Source organism: Dipodascopsis tothii (genome assembly GCF_038497935.1).
Source record: "Dipodascopsis tothii strain CBS 759.85 unplaced genomic scaffold V1510scaffold_40, whole genome shotgun sequence".
NCBI classification, from domain to species: domain Eukaryota; kingdom Fungi; phylum Ascomycota; class Lipomycetes; order Lipomycetales; family Lipomycetaceae; genus Neoaidaea; species Neoaidaea tothii.
Genome location: NW_027118024.1, coordinates 1 through 19,733, shown reverse-complemented (window position 1 = coordinate 19,733; position 19,733 = coordinate 1). Strand labels below are relative to the sequence as shown.

The 19,733-nt window shown below is 70.9% G+C and overlaps 11 protein-coding genes and 1 non-coding gene across 12 annotated transcripts; 7 read left to right on the top strand and 5 right to left on the bottom strand.

The window, feature by feature from the left end:
* The first annotated feature begins 17 nt into the window (after positions 1 to 17).
* V1510DRAFT_422860 (major facilitator superfamily domain-containing protein) lies at positions 18 to 1,898 on the top strand. The gene has a single exon (XM_066934860.1). The coding sequence runs from the start codon at positions 215 to 217 to the stop codon at positions 1,823 to 1,825; it is 1,611 nt and encodes a 536-aa protein (XP_066786842.1). The 5' UTR covers positions 18 to 214; the 3' UTR covers positions 1,826 to 1,898.
* A 728-nt stretch (positions 1,899 to 2,626) lies between these two features.
* Positions 2,627 to 3,765, top strand: V1510DRAFT_422857 (mitochondrial 37S ribosomal protein uS2m). The gene has a single exon (XM_066934859.1). It carries the CDS (start codon positions 2,655 to 2,657, stop codon positions 3,714 to 3,716), a length of 1,062 nt encoding a protein of 353 aa, XP_066786841.1. The 5' UTR covers positions 2,627 to 2,654; the 3' UTR covers positions 3,717 to 3,765.
* V1510DRAFT_370095 (mitochondrial carrier domain-containing protein) lies at positions 3,727 to 4,596 on the bottom strand (the record flags this gene model as incomplete). Its single annotated transcript, XM_066931422.1, has 1 exon — positions 3,727 to 4,596. One exon carries the CDS (start codon positions 4,594 to 4,596, stop codon positions 3,727 to 3,729), a length of 870 nt encoding a protein of 289 aa, XP_066786840.1.
* Positions 4,597 to 4,711: 115 nt separating this feature from the next.
* On the bottom strand, positions 4,712 to 5,755 carry V1510DRAFT_370048 (AMMECR1-domain-containing protein; the record flags this gene model as incomplete). Its single annotated transcript, XM_066931420.1, has 3 exons — positions 4,712 to 4,985; positions 5,015 to 5,077; positions 5,526 to 5,755. 3 exons carry the CDS (start codon positions 5,753 to 5,755, stop codon positions 4,712 to 4,714), a joined length of 567 nt encoding a protein of 188 aa, XP_066786839.1.
* V1510DRAFT_422854 (uncharacterized protein) lies at positions 5,740 to 7,479 on the top strand. Its single transcript, XM_066934858.1, has one exon. The coding sequence runs from the start codon at positions 5,971 to 5,973 to the stop codon at positions 7,453 to 7,455; it is 1,485 nt and encodes a 494-aa protein (XP_066786838.1). The 5' UTR covers positions 5,740 to 5,970; the 3' UTR covers positions 7,456 to 7,479.
* An 18-nt stretch (positions 7,480 to 7,497) lies between these two features.
* On the bottom strand, positions 7,498 to 9,178 carry V1510DRAFT_422852 (uncharacterized protein). The gene has a single exon (XM_066934857.1). The coding sequence runs from the start codon at positions 8,766 to 8,768 to the stop codon at positions 7,956 to 7,958; it is 813 nt and encodes a 270-aa protein (XP_066786837.1). The 5' UTR covers positions 8,769 to 9,178; the 3' UTR covers positions 7,498 to 7,955.
* An 876-nt stretch (positions 9,179 to 10,054) lies between these two features.
* On the top strand, positions 10,055 to 11,853 carry V1510DRAFT_422851 (uncharacterized protein). The gene is made up of 3 exons (XM_066934856.1): positions 10,055 to 10,555; positions 10,589 to 10,686; positions 10,719 to 11,853. The coding sequence occupies exons 1-3, from the start codon at positions 10,442 to 10,444 to the stop codon at positions 11,665 to 11,667; spliced, it is 1,161 nt and encodes a 386-aa protein (XP_066786836.1). The 5' UTR covers positions 10,055 to 10,441; the 3' UTR covers positions 11,668 to 11,853.
* V1510DRAFT_404956 (beta-lactamase-like protein) lies at positions 11,833 to 12,789 on the bottom strand (the record flags this gene model as incomplete). The annotated part of the gene is made up of 1 exon (XM_066932296.1): positions 11,833 to 12,789. The coding sequence occupies one exon, from the start codon at positions 12,787 to 12,789 to the stop codon at positions 11,833 to 11,835; it is 957 nt and encodes a 318-aa protein (XP_066786835.1).
* A 370-nt stretch (positions 12,790 to 13,159) lies between these two features.
* V1510DRAFT_t252 lies at positions 13,160 to 13,230 on the top strand. The gene has a single exon. It is a non-coding gene; the product is annotated as a tRNA-Gly (tRNA).
* Positions 13,231 to 14,278: 1,048 nt separating this feature from the next.
* Positions 14,279 to 17,115, top strand: V1510DRAFT_422846 (uncharacterized protein). Its single transcript, XM_066934855.1, has one exon. It carries the CDS (start codon positions 14,372 to 14,374, stop codon positions 16,994 to 16,996), a length of 2,625 nt encoding a protein of 874 aa, XP_066786834.1. The 5' UTR covers positions 14,279 to 14,371; the 3' UTR covers positions 16,997 to 17,115.
* Positions 17,116 to 17,657: 542 nt separating this feature from the next.
* Positions 17,658 to 18,705, top strand: V1510DRAFT_404954 (uncharacterized protein; the record flags this gene model as incomplete). Its single annotated transcript, XM_066932295.1, has 3 exons — positions 17,658 to 17,669; positions 17,790 to 18,255; positions 18,287 to 18,705. 3 exons carry the CDS (start codon positions 17,658 to 17,660, stop codon positions 18,703 to 18,705), a joined length of 897 nt encoding a protein of 298 aa, XP_066786833.1.
* V1510DRAFT_422844 (uncharacterized protein) lies at positions 18,542 to 19,346 on the bottom strand. The gene has a single exon (XM_066934854.1). It carries the CDS (start codon positions 19,337 to 19,339, stop codon positions 18,734 to 18,736), a length of 606 nt encoding a protein of 201 aa, XP_066786832.1. The 5' UTR covers positions 19,340 to 19,346; the 3' UTR covers positions 18,542 to 18,733.
* Between the last annotated feature and the right edge of the window lie 387 nt (positions 19,347 to 19,733).

The following is a 19,733-nucleotide window of genomic DNA, read 5'->3' as shown; positions in this document are numbered from 1 at the left end:
CGTGACCTGCCGAGCGGGGCGGCTACTGGCGGCCCCATCGGCCCGCCCGAAGCCGCACGCGCGGCCCTGCCGAGCTGACAAAGTCTCGGGGTTGTCGTCCTCCGAACGCCCGAACGCCGACGACCGTGCCCGATCTGCAACCGATCCGAGCGCGCGTGCCGACCCCGGCCCTATTTAACTGTCGCCGAGCCGGTTGGGTCGGCGTCTCCACACCATGTCTGTGGCCACCAAGACCCCCGGGACCGCGCCCGACGATGGCGCCGTGCTCTCGCGGTTCATGTCGAACGTGTCGCGCCGCAGCCAGCGGCTGTGGGCCGCCGAGAGCGACCTCGAGCTGGCCATGTACGTCTCCAACACGCCGCACGCGCCGCGCGCGCCCTCGGCCGTCTCCGAAGGCTCCGACGAGCCCAAGGAGCCCGCCCGGCTCATCGACTTCGAGCCGGGCGACCCCGAGGACCCGCGCAACTGGTCCAACGTCCGCCGCTCGCTGCTGGCCGTCTGCATGATCCTGCTCGTCGTCAACTCGACGTTCGCGTCGTCGCTGCCCTCGGGCTGCGCGGACTCGATCCGCGAGTACTTCGGCGTGCCCCAGATCAAGATCACCCTGCTCGTGACGTGCTACCTGATCGGCTACATCGTCGGCCCGCTGGCCTGGGCGCCCATGTCCGAGCACTTTGGCCGCCAGTGGATCATGCTGGTCTCGTATCTCGGCTACGTCGTCTTCACCATCGCGTGCGCCGTTGCACCCACCATGGACGCGCTCATCGTGTTCCGCTTCCTGCAGGGCCTGTGCGCGGCCTCGCCCATCTCCCTCGTCGGCGGCGTCTTCTCCGACATCTTCGGCGACCCGCTCGTGCGCGGCCGCGCCATCGCCGCCTTCTCCGGCGCCACCTCCATCGGCCCGCTCATGGGCCCGCCCGTCGGCGGCTACGTCTCGACCCGCCTGGGCTGGCGCTGGGCCTTCTGGGTCAACGTCCTCTTCGGCGCCGTCTCGCTCGTCTACCTGCTCGTCGTCCAGTGCGAGACCTTCCGCCCGGTGCTCATGCTGCGCCGCGCCCGCCGCCTGCGCGCCGAGGGCCACAACGTCGTCTGCGCGCTCGACCTCAGCAACCGCTCCTTCCGCTCGGTGTACCCGACCGTGCTCATGCGCCCGTTCAAGTTCCTGTTCCGCGAGATCATCGTGGCCATGATCTGCCTCTACATGTCCTTTATCTACGGCGTGCTCTACATGTTCTTCTCGTCCTACTCCATCATCTTCGGCAGCGTCTACCACATGGGCCCCGGCAAGGTCGGCCTCATGATGCTGCCCATCGGCGTCGGCACCATGTCCTCGTGCGCCATCATGATGTACTACGACGAGCGCAAGCGCGTCCGGCTCACCCGCACGGGCAAGACCCTGACCATCGAGCAGGACCGCCTGCCGCTGACCGCGCTCTTCACGCTTCTGCTGCCGGTCGCGCTCATGTGGCTTGCCTGGACCGCGTCCGCCTCCATTCCGTTTGTGGTGCCCATGCTGGCCGGCATCACCTTTGGCCTGGCCTTCAACGCCATCTTCTCGGGCTTTTTCAACTACGCCACCGACTGCTACCGCATCTACTCGGCCTCGGTCATGGCCATCATGTCCATGACCCGCTCCGTCATTGGCGCCACATTCCCGCTCTTCACCGACGCCATGTACGACCGGCTGGGCGTGCATTGGGCCACGGCCCTGCTCGGGTTCCTGGCCATTGGCCTGGGCCCTATTCCGTTTCTGTTTCTCAAGTACGGCGAGCGCCTGCGGGCGAACTCGGCCTTTTGCACGTCTCTTGCGACACAAGACATTTGATGCATTCGCCTCTGGCGCGGACTGGCCGGCGTGCCTTGTATGATAGAATGATTACAGCTTTATGATGCGCTACGCGTGAGGCGCCAGGGCGGTGCCGCAGTGGCTGGGGAGGTGCCACAGTGGCTGGCGCGAGCCCGCGGCGAGATTGTTAGGGTGGCTGCGTCGGGGGGCTCGTGCGGCTGCGCCGGTGGCGGTGCGTGCCTCCGGCGGCGACTCCGTCGAGGTTGATGCCTGCGGCAAGCTCGCGCGGTTATGCGCCACATGCTGGGCCGGTGGCCGTGCGTGCCTCCGGCGGCGACTCCGTCGAGGGTTGTTGCCTTCGGCAAGTCCGTGTGGCCATGTGCCACATACGACGCCACAATAGCTGACACGAGCCTGCGCCGGCGACTCCGTCGAGGGCTGTTGCCTGCGCAAGTTCGTGCGGCTATGCGCCACATGCTGTGGCCATGGCTGGTGCGTGCCTCCGGCGGCGACTCCGTCGAGGGTTGTTGCCTTCGGCAAGCTCGTGCGGCTATGCGCCACATGCTGTGGCCGTGGCTGGTGCGTGCCTCCGGCGGCGACTCCGTCGAGGGTTGTTGCCTGCGGCAAGCTCGCGTAGCGCTGCGCCACATGCTGTGCCACATGGCGGCACCCTCCGCCCGTGGACGGGCGGCTCGGAGCCGCAGCCCGCAGCTACTGCACTCTCGCGAGACGCCACTGCCTGTGCCACAGCGCCACCGCCGCGCGGAGTGCGGCGCGACGCGCTGCGCACGTGACCACAGCGTGGCCCTAACCCCTCTTCCGCATAAAAAATTTCTCGTCCACGCACGCAGCACGCCAGCACAAGCAAATGTTCAGACACACGAGCGCACACGCCGGGCGGGCCGTCCGGCGGTGGACGGTGCGTGCGCAGAGCACAATGGCGCCGGAGGTGCCGGCGGCGAACCCCACAGCGGACTACAAGCCGCTGAGCGACGCCGAGTTCAAGACGGTGCTCGGGTCCACGAGCGCGGCGGAGTTTGCCGCGCGCGAGCTGGAGCTGCTCTTCCGGCGTGAGCTGACCAAGGTGGCGGTCGCGACCGAGGAGCGGGCGCGCACGAGCGGGTCGGCGGCGTCGGCGCAGCGCGAGGCCGTCCTGGGCCGGCAGGCGCTCAAAGCGTCCGGCCCGGACGAGCCCTACACGGCGCAGGAGCTGTACCTGCGGCGCGAGCACCAGCGGGTCACGTCGGGCGCGCTCGGGTCGCGCAACGCGCCCGCATACCGCGCGGGCCGGACGGCGCCGGGCGAGCTGACCACGTCGCTGCTGCTGGCAGCCGGCGCGCACCTGGGCCACGCGGTGGGCAAGTTCCGGCCCAGCACGCAGCCGTTCGTGCACGGCGTGCGGGACGGCATCCATGTGATCTCGCTCGAGAAGACAGTGGTGATGCTGCGGCGCGCGTGCAAGGTCGCCAAGGCGGTCGCCCAGCGCGGCGGCGTCGTCGTCTTCGTCGGCACGCGCCCCGGCCAGGAGGACATCGTCGTGCGCGCCGCGGCCATGGCCGGCGGCTACCACGTCTTCCGGCGGTGGGCGCCCGGCCTGCTGACGAACGCGCAGACGCTGCTCGGCAGCCACGCGGTCGCCGAGGTCGACATGCTCGACCGGCCGGTCGCGGGCGGCGACGCGGGCCGGCCGGTGCGGCCGGACCTGGTCGTGCTGCTCAACCCGGTCGAGAACCAGGTGGCGCTGGCCGAGTGCCGCCAGCTGGGCGTGCCCACGATCGGCATCATCGACACGGACGCGGAGCCGGCCCAGGTCACGTACCCGGTGCCGGCCAACGACGACAGCTTGCGCGCAGTCGAGCTCGTCGCGGGCATCGTCGCGCGCGCGTGCCGCGAGGGCGCCGCGCTGCGGACGGCCGCCAAGGATTTGTAAATAAATACATCTAGCCGAGAAGGCGCATCGTCAGCTCGACGGTCGCGAACGTGCCCGCGCTGCACGGCGTCGCGCGCAGCAGCGTCGGCACCAGCCCCCGCCAGAACCCGGCGAGGCCGGCCTCGCGGTAGAGCACGGCGGCCGCGTGGCGGGCCGAGCGGTACCGCTGCTCGGCGCCGATGCCGTCGCTCTGCACCCGGCTCTTGATCACGTCGAGCGGGTACGAGCCCAGCCACAGCACCTCGCCGGCGGCCGCGCCGCACGCCGCCACCTGCCACGTCGGCACGGCGTCGCGCCGGCCGTGCCAGCCCGCCAGCCGGCCCATGAGCGCCTCGAACGTCACGAACCAGAGCCCGTACGCCTGCGCCTCGCGCAGCAGCGTCACCGCCTGCCCGCGGAACAGCGCGCGCACGCCGCCGGCCGCGTACAGCCGCCGCACGACGTCGCGGGGCCCGGCGTACCGCCCGTCCGTCTGCGCCTGCAGCAGGATCCGCACCTGCTCCACCGGGCCCGCGATCGGCGCGTTGGCCACGCCCGCCACCGCCCCGGCCACGTAGAACTGGCCCATCGAGAGCTCGCCCGAGCGGCCGCGCAGCAGCGCCCGCCGCGCCTCGTGGAAGGCGTAGAACTGCACCGACACGCACGCGCCGACGCCGAGCAGCGGCGACGCCGTGCCCTTGTAGAACGCGCCCACGCCCTCCGTCCGCACCACCGAGCGCACCGCGCCCAGCAGCGACCCCGACGCCCCGCCGGTCTGCATCCGCACCTTGATCAGGTCGAACGGCTGGCCGATGAGGACCTGCACGGCCCCGCCCACAAAGCCGGCGGCCGTGTCCTTGGCCTTGCGCGCCACCGAGCTGTCGATCGCGATGTCGCCCATGGAAAAATTTTCGCGGCCGAGTCCGTGTACTGCCGCCTGTAGTCCGCGCTGTGTTTGCGCGTGCGCCTGCCCGCTCGTGTGCCCGGGCGGCCGGTGGTGCCATGTGGCGCCATCGTTACCCGGCGATCGTGAAGTGCGCCTTGGACGACCGGTACCGCACCAGCCGCAGGCCCAGCTCGCGCCACTGCGCTGCGCCACGGTACCCGGCCTTGCGCACCAGCGACTGCAGCGTCTCGGCCTTGTCGCGGAAGTGCGCCGCAGGCACGTCCGGCAGGTATGTGGCTGAGTACGCGCGCCCGCCCGCCCGGAAGCTTACCCGGACCCCGTGCTCCCCAAACACCCAGTCCAGCGCGTCCGCGGCCGGCTCAAAGTCTGTCAGCAGCGACACGCTGCGTCAGCGGGCCCGCGCGCGCCGTACCTGCACTCGAGCGACGGCAGCTCGTCGGCCGTGATGGGGGGGAACCGCGAGTCCTCGAGGGCGCTGCGGTCAGCACTGTGCGGAAGGCGCGCGGCGGTGCCGCCGGCGGCTATATGCCGCACGCTGTGCGGCTCATTGCCGCCTGGCCCCGCCCGCCGCCGCGCCGGAGGCTCGTGCGCCGCCTGGGCGGCTGCGTGGGGGCGCGAGGCTGCGGCTATATGCCGCACGGCGTGCGGCTCATTGCCGCACGTGTGCCGCTCTTCAGCCCGCCGCCTGCCGCTCTTCAGCCCGTCGCCTGCCGGTGTGCCGCCACTGCAGCTCCCACCCCCACGGAGCCGCCACCGAGGCCAGCCGGGCGCAGCGCGTGCGCGTTTTGTGGGCGTGCCGCGCCGCACGCGCCGCACGCGCCGCACGCGCCGCACGAGCCGCACGAGCCGCACGCGCCGCACGCGCCGCACGACCCCGCCGCCAGCAGATCGCGGCCACGCCCGCCCGTAGATGCCGTACTTACGCGATCAGCGCGTAGCGCCGGAGGCCCTCCTCCAGCGGCTGGGCCTCAAAAGTGCCGATACAGCCGCGCAGCTCGCGCTCGCCGTCCGGTCGAATCGTGTCCCAGGTCACAAACAGCGGAAACGAGCCTGTAGCGTCAGGCGCAAACTCGGCCAGGGCCGGCGAGCGGCCGCCGGTGAGTTCAGCCTCGAGAACGGCGGCGCAGAACCGTGCGAGCGCTGGCGTGGCCATGGCGTGGGTGTCGGTGAGGCCAGAATTTCCGGCCAGGTGTCACTCATCACCCCATCGATCGGCACACCGGCGCTTTACGGCCACCCCCGCGACTCCGCCCCGCCCCGACGAGGCAGATCGAGGCAGCTTGCGTGCGACGAGGCGTGCGTGCACCCATCCTCCCGCACCCGCCGCCACGAACCGAACCGACCGGCTGTGGCCGCAAAAAAAACCGAATGAGACCGTCGACGTTTCTGCGGGCACTCGCCGCTCTGGCGGCGTGCCTGGCGACGGCCGCCGCAGCCGATGAATGGGCCGAGGTGCTCGCGGCCGGCGACGCCGTGCTGGCGTCGGCGCCAGACGCCGCCATCCGGCTCTACACGGACGCAATCGACCTCGGCGGCGGCAGCACAGTCCTGTACAAGCGCGCTGTGGCGCACCTGGCGCTGAAGCGGCCACTGCCCGCGCTGCGCGACCTGCAGGCTGCCGTGGCGGCCGACCCCGGGTTTGGTGCGGCCGAGGCGCAGCGGTCGCGCCTGGCTCTGCGGCTCGGCTTCTGGGATGACGTGGCTGCTGCAGACGCGGCCAACGCGTCTGCCGGCCGCGCCGCGCAGGCCGAGGCCGAGGGCGCCGGCGACGACGCGGCCGCGTGCGTGGCTGCGGCCACGCGCGGCCTCGAAATTGCGCCCGACTCGGCCGCACTGCGGCGCACGCGCGCCCAGTGCCACCTCGCCGCCGGCGCCGTCCGCGAGGCCGCCACCGACCTGTCGCGCGTGCACACGCCGGCCGAGGAGGACCGGGTGCTGCTGGCGCGGCTGCACGGCGTCTACATCGGCGACGTGGCCGCCGGCGTGGCGCACGTCCAGCGGTGTCTGCACCGGGACCCCGAGGCGAAGGCGTGCAAAACGCTGTTCCGGCTGCTGAAGAAGACCGAGCGCGCGCTGGCCGCGGCCGGCGCTGCGCGCGACGCCGGCCGGTGGGCGGACGTGCGCTCGCAGGCCGAGACCGCGCGTGCGGCGGCCGAGGCTGCCGGGGCCGGCGCGGCCACGGGCCTGCCGCAGGCCGTCGTGGACGCGCTCGTGCTCGAGTGCGCGGCCGCGCTGGCGCTGCGCGACTGGGACTCGCCGTCGTGCCCGGCGCTGCGCGCGGCGGACGCGGACGCGATCGACGCGCTGCTGTTTGACGCGCACGTCCGCATGAACGCGGACGATCTCGCCGGCGCCCAGGACGTGCTCAACCGGGCCAACGACCTGACAAGCGGCGGCAACCGCGCGGTGGCGGACCTGCTGGCGCAGCTGCGCGTGCTCGTGCAGCGCGCCAACACGGTCGACCACTACAAGACGCTGGGCGTCGCCCGGGACGCGACGACGGCGGAGATCCGCCGGGCGTTCCGTGCGCAGACCAAGCAGTACCACCCGGACAAGTACCGCGGCGACATGACGGCGGAACAGGTCGAGCGCAAGATGGCGTCGATCAACCTGGCATACGAGACGCTGGGCGACGACGAGAAGCGCCGCCGCTACGACCTGGGCGAGGACGAGAACCCGCAGCAGGGCTACGGCGGGTCGCCGTTCGGCGGATCGCCGTTCGGCGGCGGCGGGTTCCAGTTCCAGCAGGGCTTTGGCGGCCCGTTCGGCGGCGGCGCGTTCAAGTTCCAGGGCGCGCGCCAGGCGGGCGGCCAGGGCCGCCAGCGACAGAACTTCCATTTCCGCACTCGCTAGCAATAAATGGTCCGTGCACGCCAAGCCTCCAGCCACCCCCGCCACCTGTCAGCGCCACGATCGTGGCGCGGCGCCACACGCCGGCTGTTCGGCGCGTAGTCTCTCGCCCGCGGGCCTGGACGGCCGCTAGCCCCTGAGCACGCCGATCGCGTCGGCCGTGCTCGGGTCGCCGCCGGGTCACACGTCGGGTCGCCTCTCGGATCGCCGCTCGGGTCGGGTCACACAAAGCGCCTGATAGCGGGTGTCACGCAATTGCTTCGTCAGCAAGCGAGCTGCTCAGTCAGCGCGCTCGGTCAGCGTAGGACGCCCACGCCCGCACCCGCGGCCTGATATCCCCGCAGAGTCGGCCGAGCCGTGCAGGGGTAGGCGCTCGGGGTTTCGCCCGCGCGCGCCAGGCGGTGGCTAAAGACCGAGGTGCCGAGCCGCGGGCCGGAGTTTCGCAAGGCGGTGTTATACGCGCATCACGTGCGCTGTGTCTCAACGCGGGTGCCCTGCGGCTTTCAGCCGCGAGTCTCTTGGCACCGGCCAGTGAGCCACCGAGCCGAGCACCCACGCGGACTAGGGTTCTGGCGCCTCGGCGTGCAGCACGCTACGGACCGGGTTTTGGGGATCCGGTGGTCGGCTGCAAAGCACGCCGCGCGGTTCGACACCAGAACGAGATTGGCGGCGGAGTCACCTCCCCACAGCCCCCTGGCTGCTAGCTGGCAGCGGCGGCCGCGCAGCGCGCCAGCGGGTCCCCGACCGCTCGTCGTACGCTCGTACCGCGAGTGTGCGCTTAAGAGCCTGGCGTCGGGACCGCCCGAGCCCGTGCGGCTGGCTCGCCGCAGTAGCATCCGGACCGCGGCTGCGGGCGCGGCCGGACGGGTTGAGGACTTGTTGGGTACGGGCAGGACCCAGCGTTGTGGGCCGTGGGGGCGCAGCCGCACGCATCGCCAGTCCGGCGGTCCAGGTCGCTGGGCGGTCGTTGGACCAAGGACTTGGATCGTGGAGTCACCCCTGCGGTTATATGGTAGCATTGTGTGCGATGTGTAACAATTGCGGCCGCACGCGGCCTGTAGTCGTATCCGATCGTGTGCGGCCGCGTTGCCGTGGTCAGCCCGAATTGCAGCTGGGCTGCAGCGCGGCCATCCATGACGTTGGCTCGATTGTCCGGCGAGCGCGACTGCGAACGCGGCGACCGCTACGGCGTAGCACTCCGAGGCCGGCCCCGACCGGTCGCCATTCGGTCGCCATTCGGAGTAAAGTACGCCAAACGAGATCTCAGAGGCCGCGGTGGCCCCGAAGACCGTGCCACACAGGCTGCGTCCAAACATCGGGATCGACTTCCGAGCGATGGCCGCGGCACGCCCGACGGCTTCGCCGACAGCGACTAGGTCAGATCGGCTCGCTTCGGTGGCGCAGATCGACGTCAGAAGCACCCGGTCGGTCTGGAGCGCTGTCAGACGAGATCAGGCCGACGCGTACGTCGCCAGACGGGCGGCCAGCTACGAGCCACCGGCCAACGCGGGCGGCCGCGACGACTACGCGGCGCACGCATTGTGCGCGCACGCGATCGCTCAGCGGGGTAGCTGCCCGCAGGACCCACTGCTCGCCCAACCGAGTGTTGGCAGCGTACCGCGGTTGCGCAAGGGCGATCAGGCACGGGCGGTGCCGGCAGCCGAGGGCCGACGTGCCGAACGTCCGGTGGCGTGTGGCAGTGGTGGCGCTTGTGGCGGTGCTGCGGACATACACTCGCGGCGCCGGCGCAGGCAGCGGGCGCGACCGAGCACCGCGCGGCTCGCGCCCGGCGGTCGCGACCGCGCGTCGCCCGCACCGCGGTGGGCTGGCCAGCGAGCCGACCAGCGGCGCCGCGCCGCACGCCGTCCGTTGCCCACTCGGGCACGCAGTAAACAATGCCGGCGCACGGCCGGCTCTGCTGCTTAAGTCCGACGGACACCGGTTCGGACGGCGACCGGCCAGCAAGGCGGACGGGTGCCATCGGCGGCGGTACCCGCCGTAGCGTGGGAGAATACGCGGATATAGCGCCGGAAACTCGGCCGGAGACACGGCACAGGCGCGGACCGGGGCAGGTCGCGCGCACGTGCGGTTGCGGCATAAGTGGGCAGCGCTGGTGCGGGTGCGCAAGCGACTCGGATGGCCGTTCGGGCATGGCGCCCACGCTGGGGTGCCAGGACGCGGGCGCGGTGCGCTACGGCCGCCCACCTAGCAGTCATATTGTGGTGCGCTACGCCCGCTGTGGCTAGCGGGCTCATCGACGCTCGGCTGCCGGCCTGTCCAGTGCCGGCCCTCCGACGCGGGTCGGGGCGACCCGCGTGTGACAGGAATCACAGCCCCTGTTCTCGCTGTGACTCGTCCAATAGCTCCCGCGCCCCTGGGCCTCGTCCAGGCCCATCACGTCACTGTGCGGCTAGACGCCAGCGGGTACCAGCGTGCGCGGGTACCACCAGTGCCGCGGTAACCGGATCCATTTAGACTTTATCGGTGTTTACTCGCGCATTCTGCCGCCAGGCCTAATCGGGCCCGGCAGCATAGCGAGCCTGTCGCAGCGGGGCCGGCGAATGACAGCCCGCCGCGCGATGAGCGGCGGCGCCCGGCCGCAGCCCGGCCCGGGCGCCACGCGCAACGGCGCCGTATTGGATTTCCTGGCGAACGCGGCTAGCCGGCGGCGGGGCTCGTTTGGGCCCCTGCGCGCGTTGAGTCGTCGCGCGGGCCGTGGTCGGCACACAATGCGACATTATTCGTAACTCCGACGGAGACCTCTGCTACCGCGGACGTGGCCTGGTCGCATATAAGCCTGCGCTTCCCAGGTTGCCGCGGCTGAGCCCTACGCCTAGACGAGTCCTATGAGCACGCTACTGGCCTTCTCCCTGCCTGACTCTGCCCTGGTCGTGACAGGCCACCGTTGTTATTAGTAGGCCACGAACTGCGCGGCGTCACACCTGGAGACTATATTACCTGCGAGCTGCCGTCGCTCGTCCAGTGCACAATGACACACATGCAATTGGCGTCGCCGCCGACGTCGCCGAGCTCGCAGCACGAGTTCGGCACGCGCAAGCGCGTGGGCAAGGCGTGCGACTCATGTCGGATCAAAAAGTCCAAGGTGCGTACGACCGGCGATCTGATCTGACCCCAGTGCGATGGCCGCAAGCCCTGCTCGCGCTGCCTTATGGACGACAAGGTGTGCACGTTCACCGAACGCAAGAAAACCAAGGAGAAGTTCTACTCGTCTCGGTAGGTGGTTGTGCGGCGCACGCTAACGCCAGCTACGTCGAGCTGCTAGAGAGCCGGATCGAGATCCTCCAGAACGGGCTCGAGGAGCTCGTGCGCCGCGTGCACCGCGGCGAGGACCTGTCGGGGCTGATCACGGCCTCCGGCCACGTCTCGATCAACCGCGCGCTGGACGAGCTCAACCGCAAGGCCGCGGACCTCCACGCCGAGGAGGGCGGCGTGCTGCACTCGCACTCGGAGAGCCCGAGCGAGCACGAGGACTCGGAGAACGAGCACGAGCACGACGACGAGGACAGCAACGACGAGGGCGTGCTCGGCAAGCGCCGCGTGACCATGCCGCTGCCGCCCCGCCGCAAGAGCCCGAAGCTGGACCCGTGCGCGCGGGCGGTGTCGACGCCGCTGAGCGTGCCGGGCCTGGCGTCGCCGGCGGCCTCGACGCCGCGCGCGCCGTGGGAGATCGCGACGCCGACGACGATGATCGCGGCCGGATACGACGCGCCCGAGTACGTGCCGTCGGCTGTGCCGGGCTTCCTGGCGCCGGCGGCGGTCGCGCCGCCGCCGCGGCCGAAGAACCGGGTCGGCCGGCCGCCGAAGGCGGTCACGCTGGCCCGCCAGCGCGCGGCGGCCGAGGCGGCGGCGGCGGCGCAGGCTGCGCAGGCCGCCCAGGCCGCCCAGGCTGCCCAGCAGGCCGCCCAGGCCGCCCAGCAGGCCGCCAACTCGCGCGCGGCCGACCTCTCGCAGCAGCAGTTCGAGCTCCAGCTCCAGATGCTCCAGCAGGCCGACGTGCCGCCCACGCCCCGCACAGGCGACTACTTCAACTTCGATCCGGCCGCGCTCGGCCCCACAGACCCCCTCGGCCCCGCGCTCTTTGACCCCGCGGCCGTGCTCGACCTCAGCGTCGACAGCGACGCCGACTCGCTCGGCTACCCGTGTGCCAAAGACCTCAGCGACATCTGGCTGACGTCGTCGCTCGTCGACATCTAGACGCGCAACCCGGGCCGTCCTGCCGCAGGCCGGCCGGCCGATACCCACGCTCTCTACTGTATTTTGTTCGGGTTCTGTAAATAATTACCACCGGTACATGCTTAGCCTTATTTTGTATTTGACGAAGATGGAGTTTGCGGATTTGATTGACTACTAGACAGCTAATTACAACGAAATTCCAAAGTGTTTGCGGCCGGCGTCGAGCTTGGTGTCGATGCACATGAAGCCGACGTTGTCGGTCTCGTTGAAGTAGATCGTCAGCGGGTGCTCGCGCAGCACCGTCTTCTCGCGCACCTTGGACTCGCCGCGGAGCGTGGCCCAGAGACACTCGATGGTCTCCTCCAGCAGCTTCTCGCAGTCGGCCGTGTCGGTGATGTGGCCGCACGCGGCCGTGACGCGGGCCGGCGTGGTGCCGGGCGCGGCGGCCGCGGCGAGCTCGGCGTTCTTGCCCTTGACGAACTCGAGCATGAACCGCACCGACCGGTCGTAGTCGCCCAGGTCCGACGTCTCGATGATGTACACCGGCAGCGTCTCGTAGATGGTGTCGCCGGCAAAGAGCACGTGCTCGGCCACGTCGTAGAGCGCGAGCTCGTCGGGCGTGTGGCCCGGCGTCTGCAGGCCGACCAGGCCGAGGTCGAAGCCGTCGTGGATCACCGGCTTGTTGTGCTCGATCCAGTGCGACACGGTGAACTCGGGCGTCTTCATGCCAAACGCGCAGCACAGCGAGTTGCAGCCCAGGTCCTTGAGCACGTACTCCTGCGAGTAGCCCGAGATGAACACGGGCGAGTCCTTGCTGAACTCCTCGAGGCCGCCGATGTGGTCGTAGTGCGTGTGCGTGATGAACACCAGGAACTGCTTGGGCACGGCCTGCTTGGTCTCGGGGCACTCGTACGTCAATTCGCCGAGCGCGGCCAGGTTGGCCTCGATGTACTGCCGGATGGCCTTGACCTGGACCGTCTTGTCGCGGGCGAGGTCGACGCCGCAGCCGGTGTCGATCAGGACGAGGTACTTGGCGTAGACCTTGACGTAGATGAACGGCAGCTCCTTGAGAGCGTCGTCGTGGACGACCTTGTAGGTCGACGCATTGAGCTTCGAGAACGTAAAGCACGTCGTTTCCTCCATTTTGGCGATGCCTGCTGCCTGCTGCCGCGCCCGTTATATACGCCGGGTGGATCCGCCGGAGGTTAGCTACGATAAGCCGGGGTCACTAGTCTCATGTCTCGACTGCAGATGACTCGCCATCCCAGCCATTGACGGCGGGCGTGGCGGGCCGGCGGCGGCCGACAGCGGGCGGCCCGCGGCACGGCGCGGCCGGCCGGCTGCTGGCGCTGCCGGCCGCAGCGCCGGGCGCCGTCGCGGCGAGCTCGAGCGCCTGCTCGCCCGTGCTATCGTCCGCTATCTCGGGCCCATCAGGATCGGACTGCCCTCCTCGGCATAGTAAGTCCCAACGGGCGAGTCATGATGTGCATGCGCGGATGACTGTCATGAGAAAGCGCCAGTGGTTTAGCGGTAAAATCTGTCGTTGCCATCGACAGGCCCCCGGTTCGACTCCGGGCTGGCGCAATGTTTTTTTGCTTCTGCAATTCTACCCCACGTGGAAGGCGTGCGCCGTTGGCTTTGCGAGTGCGCGAATAACGACAATACGAGGTGCCGGCGCCTTGGATCGTCACGCAAGACAGGACGGTGGATCACATCGTGTGCGATCGGCGGCTTGGTGCAGTCTCTGGCGCGTTCGGTGCCAGCCTAAGTACACAAAACACGGAACGCAACATCGAAGCCTCCACACCACCTCCCTTTAGCCCGCCCGCCGGCGGAGGCGCCTACCCCGCAGACGCTTCGGTTCCGAGCCGGGGGTACAGGCGTCAGCCGACCGGCTAGCAAGCACATCCCAATTTGTGCTCCACCGGACCGGTGATTGTGATGCACCTGAGTCACAACGCTACGCCCGCGGGCCTGTTCAGGGGTGAACAGGCGTGCGGCGGCCGTGGCGCATGCCGTCTGGCGGTGTGGACGCCGCCGCTGGCCGCATGGCAGGCGCCGCCAGGCCGGGCAGACGCCGCGGCGCCGCCGCTCCGCCGATCCGCACCACAGGCCGATCCGCCGCACGCCTCAGCGCGCGGGCCGTAGCGCGTCTCCGTGGCGCCGCCCTCGTGGCGTACGCAGTGGCCTGAGCCGTGCCTCTTGACCAGACCCTGTGGCCTGAGTTCGGGCACGTCCGGGTCGGATGGCCGGCCCTTACCCTGTATATCAGACCACCCATCAGTCCACCGCCCAACGTACGTGCGGCTGTCCGCACGGTGCGTCAATTGCCTGTTCGGGCGGCCTGCGTCAGAGCCCCTCCGCCAGGTCTCCGCCGTCGCCCGCCGCAGCCAGCGTCCGCCGGCAGCGTGGTCCGGCAGCGTCCGCGGCCAGCGATCGCCGTCGGTGGCGTGGGAGCAAAGCGTGGCGACGGTCAGGCGCCGGCTGGGCCTGCCAGGCGAAAATCAGCCCATCGCACCGCCACGGTAGCCGGGTTGGGCTAGGGTGGCTGAAAATCACACCACTCGTCTTCAATGCGCAACGCAAAACGACTTTGACGGCAAGCAACACTCATTCTCTCCCACACTGTCCAGTACGAGTCCGAGCAGTTGCCGCAGTGCGCACAGTTCCAGCTAGGCCAGAGAGCACACACGGCCATAAGTACAGGCGCTGCCGACCGGGCACGATGGAATCAGACGCATTCACATTACCCTCTACGATGCCTTTCGACTTTGCCGATTGCGAGGACTTCCTGGCACGGCTCGAGGCCGAAGACCTGTCGTCGGGATCGTACTCGGCCCACTCGCTGTCGCCAGAGGACATTCTTTCGAGCGCGCACGGCTCGTCGCCGCTGTCGTCGTTTTCGCCGGAGGAGCCGTCGGACGGACCCAACAACTGGAACGCGGACGCCTACCTGTTCCCGATGGACGGCGCGGGCGTGTCGCCACACGTCAAGCCGGAGACGGCGATGGACCCCGGCCAGCTGTTTTTTGAGCCGACCGGGCCGGCGCCGGCGCAGTACGCCGTGCCGGACCTGGACTTTCTGAACGCGCCGGCCAAGGAGTACACGCAGTACCCGCAGCTGACGCTGAACGACGGCTCGTTCCTGGGGAGCGCGCCGGAGGCGTACGGCCGGCAGGCGGCGGCGCCGTCGGTGCCGCAGACAGTGGCCCAGACGGTGCCGCAGACAGTGCCGCAGGCTGCGGCCGCGCCGGCGCCGGCAGTTCGCCGGCCAGCGCCGCGCGACGCGCCTGTCGCGCCCGCCGCGACGGCCGCCAAGGGCGGCAAGATCGTCAAGCCCAAGAAAACCGCGCACAACATGATCGAGAAGCGGTACCGGACCAACCTCAACGACAAGATCTCGGCGCTGCGCGACTGCGTGCCGTCGCTGCGGTGCGCCGTCGGCGGCTCGTTCGAGGACGAGGACGAGGAGCTCGACGGGCTGACGCCGGCCAGCAAGCTCAACAAGGCCACGGTGCTGACCAAGGCCACCGAGTACATCCTGCACCTGCAGCAAAAGAACCTGCAGCTGCTGAAGGAAAACAAGGCGCTGCGCGAGGGCACGATGCTCTCCGACCAGCAGGCCGCGCCGGCGGCCGGCCGCGGCGCCGGCGCGCGCAACGCGATGGGCAAGGTCATGATGGGGTCCATGGCCGGCATGATGGTCGTCAACGCGTTCAACGACGTCGACGGCAACACGCACGGGCTGGCCGCGCTGCCGCTGCCGGCGGCGCTGACGGCGTGGGGCCGGGCGGCGGCCGCGCACGCGCCGCTGGCCACGCCGCACGTCGCGTACGCGTTCGGGCTCGCCAAGGTGCTGCTCTTCCTCGGCGCGCTCGCGTACGTGTTCTCGCCGGGCCTGTTTGACGGCGCGGCCAAGGGCAAGAAGGCCGCGTTCGCGGCCGGACGCAGCACGGCGATGCCGCTCGAGGTGCGCCAGAAGGCGTTCCTGACGGCGACCCAGACGGTGTCGCTGCCGGCGGGGTCGCTGGCCGAGGAGGCCGGCGCGGTGGCCAAGAAGGCGGCCAAGCTGCTCACGTGCTGGGTCGTCGGCCTCGACGGCTGGCGCGTGCTGACCAAGTCCAGCGTGGACGACGAGATCATGCGCACGGCGGCGTGGCGCACGGCGATCGACGCGCAGCTGGGCGGCGGCGACCAGGCGTGCTCGCACGCGCGGCTGCTGGTGACGCTGATGGCGTCTTTCCTGATGCCGCGCACGCCGCTGCGGTCGATGCTGCAGGCGCTGCACGTCACGGTGCTGCTGCACGACCTGCCGGTCCTGCACGGCCTGCGCGACCGGCTGCGCGAGTGGTTCTGGCAGGACGCGCGCGCGCTGGCGGGCGCGCCGGCCGCGGCCGAGATGGACGCGGCCATGGGCGACGACGGGCTGCCGGAGCACCTGCAGGCGCTGCTCGAGCGCGACGACGTCTTCGACGACGAGACGTGCGCGCTGGCGTACGGCATGACGTGGCACGCCGGCCACAAGGCCGGCGCGGACGACGACGGCCTGCAGCCGGCCGAGGACCCGGCGGTCAAGTCGCCGCTGGCGGCCGTGGCCGCGTGGTACGCCGCGCGGCGGCTGCACGAGGTGCTGCTGGCCACGCTGGCGCACGAGCCGGCGGACGCAAGCCTGGAGGCCGCGCTGCGCGTGGCGCCGCCGGAGTCGATCGTGCACCGGCGGGCGCTGGTCGTGCGCGCGTTCCTGCGCGGCGAGGACAACGCGGCCTACACCAAGGACGTGCTGGACCTCTTCCGGGAGGACCTGAGCCTGCTGGGCCGCAAGCCGCGCGCGGACGACGCGTTCGCCGACGACTTCTCGGACGTGGACGAGGTCGTGGGCGCGGCGCCGGCGGCGCGGCAGGCCGGCAGCGACAGCGACGACGACTTCTACGCGGCGCAGACGGAGGTGCTGGCGCCCGGCGTCGTGTCGCTGCTGCGGTCGGCCGACTGCAAGGTGGCCGTGCGGTGCGCGCTGATCCTGACGCTGCGGCCGCAGCGGCCGTACGCGGCGGCGAAGCTCTTCGCCGGCCTGCGCACGACCGCGGCCGGCGACCTGCGGCTGCTGGGGTTCACGGCGCTGCTGGTAACGCTGCGCCGCATGGAGACGGTCAAGACCGGCGAGCGCGCGACGGAGGAGCTCATCGGCCGGGCCCGCGTCTGGATCGGCGGTGACGAGGGCGAGCGGGCTGGCCTGAGCACCAACGCGCGGCGGGCGGTGGTGGCCGAGTGCGTCAAGATGGGCATGCGCCTGGGCGGCTACCCGGACGAGGACGACGTGCCGGACGAGGGCTACGCGACGGGCGAGAGCTAGCGAATGAACGGATTGGGACACACTGAGCCGCACGGGCTGCGGCGCGTAGAGCCGGGCGTAGAGCCGCACGCGGTGCGGCGCGTCGCGTGACGCGCCGCGCCGGCGCGCCGGGTCGACCCAGCGCGCCGGGCCGGCGCCGCGGCACAGCCCCGCCCAACAAGCACGGGCCCCAACAGCGCCGAACGCGCCGTCACGGTTACACGGCCCAGCCGCGCCCCGCCGCCGCGGTGATGTAATCGAATGTCCCAGCAACTCCCAGCGCTGTTCCCAAAGAGACTAGCGCGTGCGCTAGTGACGAGCGGACAGCGCGCGGGGCACCCGATACGGCACGCTGCCTGCCTATCCTGGAGTCCCGACCGCTCGCATGCGCCTCTTGAGTTGTCACGTCGCAAATCGCGCGCCGGCAGGCCGCCACGCCCGCGGCCGCGGCAATTGCCTGGCACGGCCGGCGGCGGCGCCGGGCCGCGCAGCGCGCCCGGCGTGGGCGGGTGGGCCGCGCGCGCGGCAGCGTGGCCGCCGCGGTCACACGGTGACGGCCCAGGCCGGCGGCCGGGCCACGCTGGCACCGCGTGGCCGCGGCTCTCGGGGCCGCGCGGCGGCGTATATAAGCCGGCGGCCGCGGCCGCGCCCGGCATGCATCCCAGCCGAGCGCCGAGCCCAGATGCACGATCGCGTGTTGTCCAGATAGCGGCGCTGAGATCGGTGCCGCCTCGCCAACGTTTCCCGCGGCCGTTGTCCGCACCGCCGCCAGGTGACCTGTCCCCGCGGTGGCATCGGCGCTCGCTAAGAGCAGCCCGGCTCCTCCCTCCCGCCCCCGACGTCCGCCGCCACGATTTCCGCCGCGTGGGTGCTGTTCTACATAGCATTTCTGCTCTGGCAGATCTTGCTAGCCTGCCTCATCGTCAAGCCCGCGTTCTACCGGCCGTCGCAGCTGACGCTGGGCGAGACCTACGGCAGCGCGCACGCCGTGGGCGCCTCGGACGACCGGCTGACCCGGTTCGACGGCTTCCTGGGCCACTTCTTCCCCTACCACACGTCGCTCCTGCGCCCGCGGTTCGACCACGACGCCGACTGCGATAAGCCCGTGCCGATGGCGCGCGAGAGCCGGCGCGGCGCCGCACTGACGTTCCTGGCGCCCGCGCAGCGGTGGCAGCCCTGCGCGCGCGCGCGGCCGCGCGTGCCGGCCGGCGCGCAGACCGTCTACAAGTGCCGGCGGTGCCAGGCGCACTTTGCCGACGGCCGGCACATCACGTCCAAAGGTAGGCACTGCCGCGACGGCGCTGACGGCAGCGTTCCAGGGCCGCATCGGGCCCGCGCTCCTCGTGGCCGAGCTGCACAACGTGCGCGAGGGCCCGCCGGGCGACCGCATGCTCATCACCGGCATGCACACGCTCGCGGACGTGCGCTGCGTGCACTGCGAGCTGACCGTCGGCTGGCGGTACCTCGCCGCGTACGACCGCGACCAGGCCTACAAGATCGGGCAGTACATCCTCGAGCTCGAGCGCGTGTGCCGCGACACGGCGCTGGCCGACGACGGCGGCGGCCTGCGCGCGCTCGCGGCCGAGCTCGCCGACGCGTCCGACGACAGCGACTCGGGCGACGAGCGCGAGCCGCCGCCGGCCCGGACCGAGAACGCGCACTGGCACGGCCACCCGCTGCTCGACGACGAGGCCGACGTGTTTGAGCTCGACGTGGCAGCGCGCATGTGAGCTTGACTAAAAATACAAAGTGTCGCGGCTACAGCACGAGCGACTTGAGCCACTGCACGATCAGCCGGTGCGCCTCCTGCTGGCGCTGCGAGATGTGCCGGCTGGTCTTGTAGTCGCCCTTGACCGCAAAGCCGTGGGGGAGGTTGTCGAACGTGCGCAGCTCGTAGTAGACGTTGTCCGTCGTCAGCGACTGCAGCCCGGGCTTGAGCACCTTGTCGGGGAAGAGCGGGTCGTTGTCGATTGCGATCATCAGCAGCGGCTTTTTGACCCCGACAAAGTCCTTGGCCTCGACCAGCGACGGGTGGCAGACGACCCCGGTGAGGACGAGCCGGGCCCACGCCATGTTGGCGGGCGTGTGCGCGCTGTCGAGGGCCTGCTGGAGGATCTTGAGACAATACTTGCCGCCGAACGAGTACCCGACGACGCAGATGTCCTGCGGCTGGTACATGTCGACGATCTCGCCGATGACGTCGACGAGGAGCGGCCACGTCTTCTCCTCCGTGTGCCGGGCGAGCCACATGTCGGTCATGAACCCGGTGAGCGACGACGCCGTGATGGCCCTGAGCCGCCCGAAGAGGTCCTTGGGGGCGGCGGCGGCGTTGGCCTGGGGGGTGTTTGGGTCGGACGAGAACATGTCGGGCATGACCGTGACGTAGCCTGGGGTCAGCCGGGTCGTTGACGGGTCGGCGCGGCGCGGGTCGGGTCGGCGCGGGGGGTGCCGGGTGGCGGTGCAGCGAGTGTGCGCGGGCGGGGCACGCTGCACCGCCACTGGTGAGCCTCCGGCGGCGACTCCGTCGGGGGTGCGCCCTGCGGGCGGCTTGTCTGGTGCGACGTGAGCCGAGGCCGGCGAGCCGCACGACACGCGGCTCACGTTGCACCAGACAAGCCGCCCGCAGGGCGCACCCCGACGGAGTCGCCGCCGGAGGCGCGTTGCACCGCCCCTGGCGAGCCTCCGGCGGCGGCGCCGGCGGGGGGGGGCCCGGCGGGGGGCGGGCCGGGGGCGCCGGGGGCCGCCGGCCGGCGCGCCG

Coding starts and splice junctions, on each gene's coding strand:
- V1510DRAFT_422857 (XM_066934859.1), top strand. CDS start 2,655: ATGTTCAGACACACGAGCGCACACGCCGGGCGGGCCGTCCGGCGGTGG.
- V1510DRAFT_422851 (XM_066934856.1), top strand. CDS start 10,442: ATGACACACATGCAATTGGCGTCGCCGCCGACGTCGCCGAGCTCGCAG. Junction 10,556..10,588: donor GTCGGATCAAAAAGTCCAAG/GTGCGTACGACC, acceptor ATCTGACCCCAG/TGCGATGGCCGCAAGCCCTG. Junction 10,687..10,718: donor GAGAAGTTCTACTCGTCTCG/GTAGGTGGTTGT, acceptor CGCTAACGCCAG/CTACGTCGAGCTGCTAGAGA.
- V1510DRAFT_422854 (XM_066934858.1), top strand. CDS start 5,971: ATGAGACCGTCGACGTTTCTGCGGGCACTCGCCGCTCTGGCGGCGTGC.
- V1510DRAFT_422860 (XM_066934860.1), top strand. CDS start 215: ATGTCTGTGGCCACCAAGACCCCCGGGACCGCGCCCGACGATGGCGCC.
- V1510DRAFT_422846 (XM_066934855.1), top strand. CDS start 14,372: ATGGAATCAGACGCATTCACATTACCCTCTACGATGCCTTTCGACTTT.
- V1510DRAFT_422844 (XM_066934854.1), bottom strand. CDS start 19,339: ATGTTCTCGTCCGACCCAAACACCCCCCAGGCCAACGCCGCCGCCGCC.
- V1510DRAFT_422852 (XM_066934857.1), bottom strand. CDS start 8,768: ATGTTTGGACGCAGCCTGTGTGGCACGGTCTTCGGGGCCACCGCGGCC.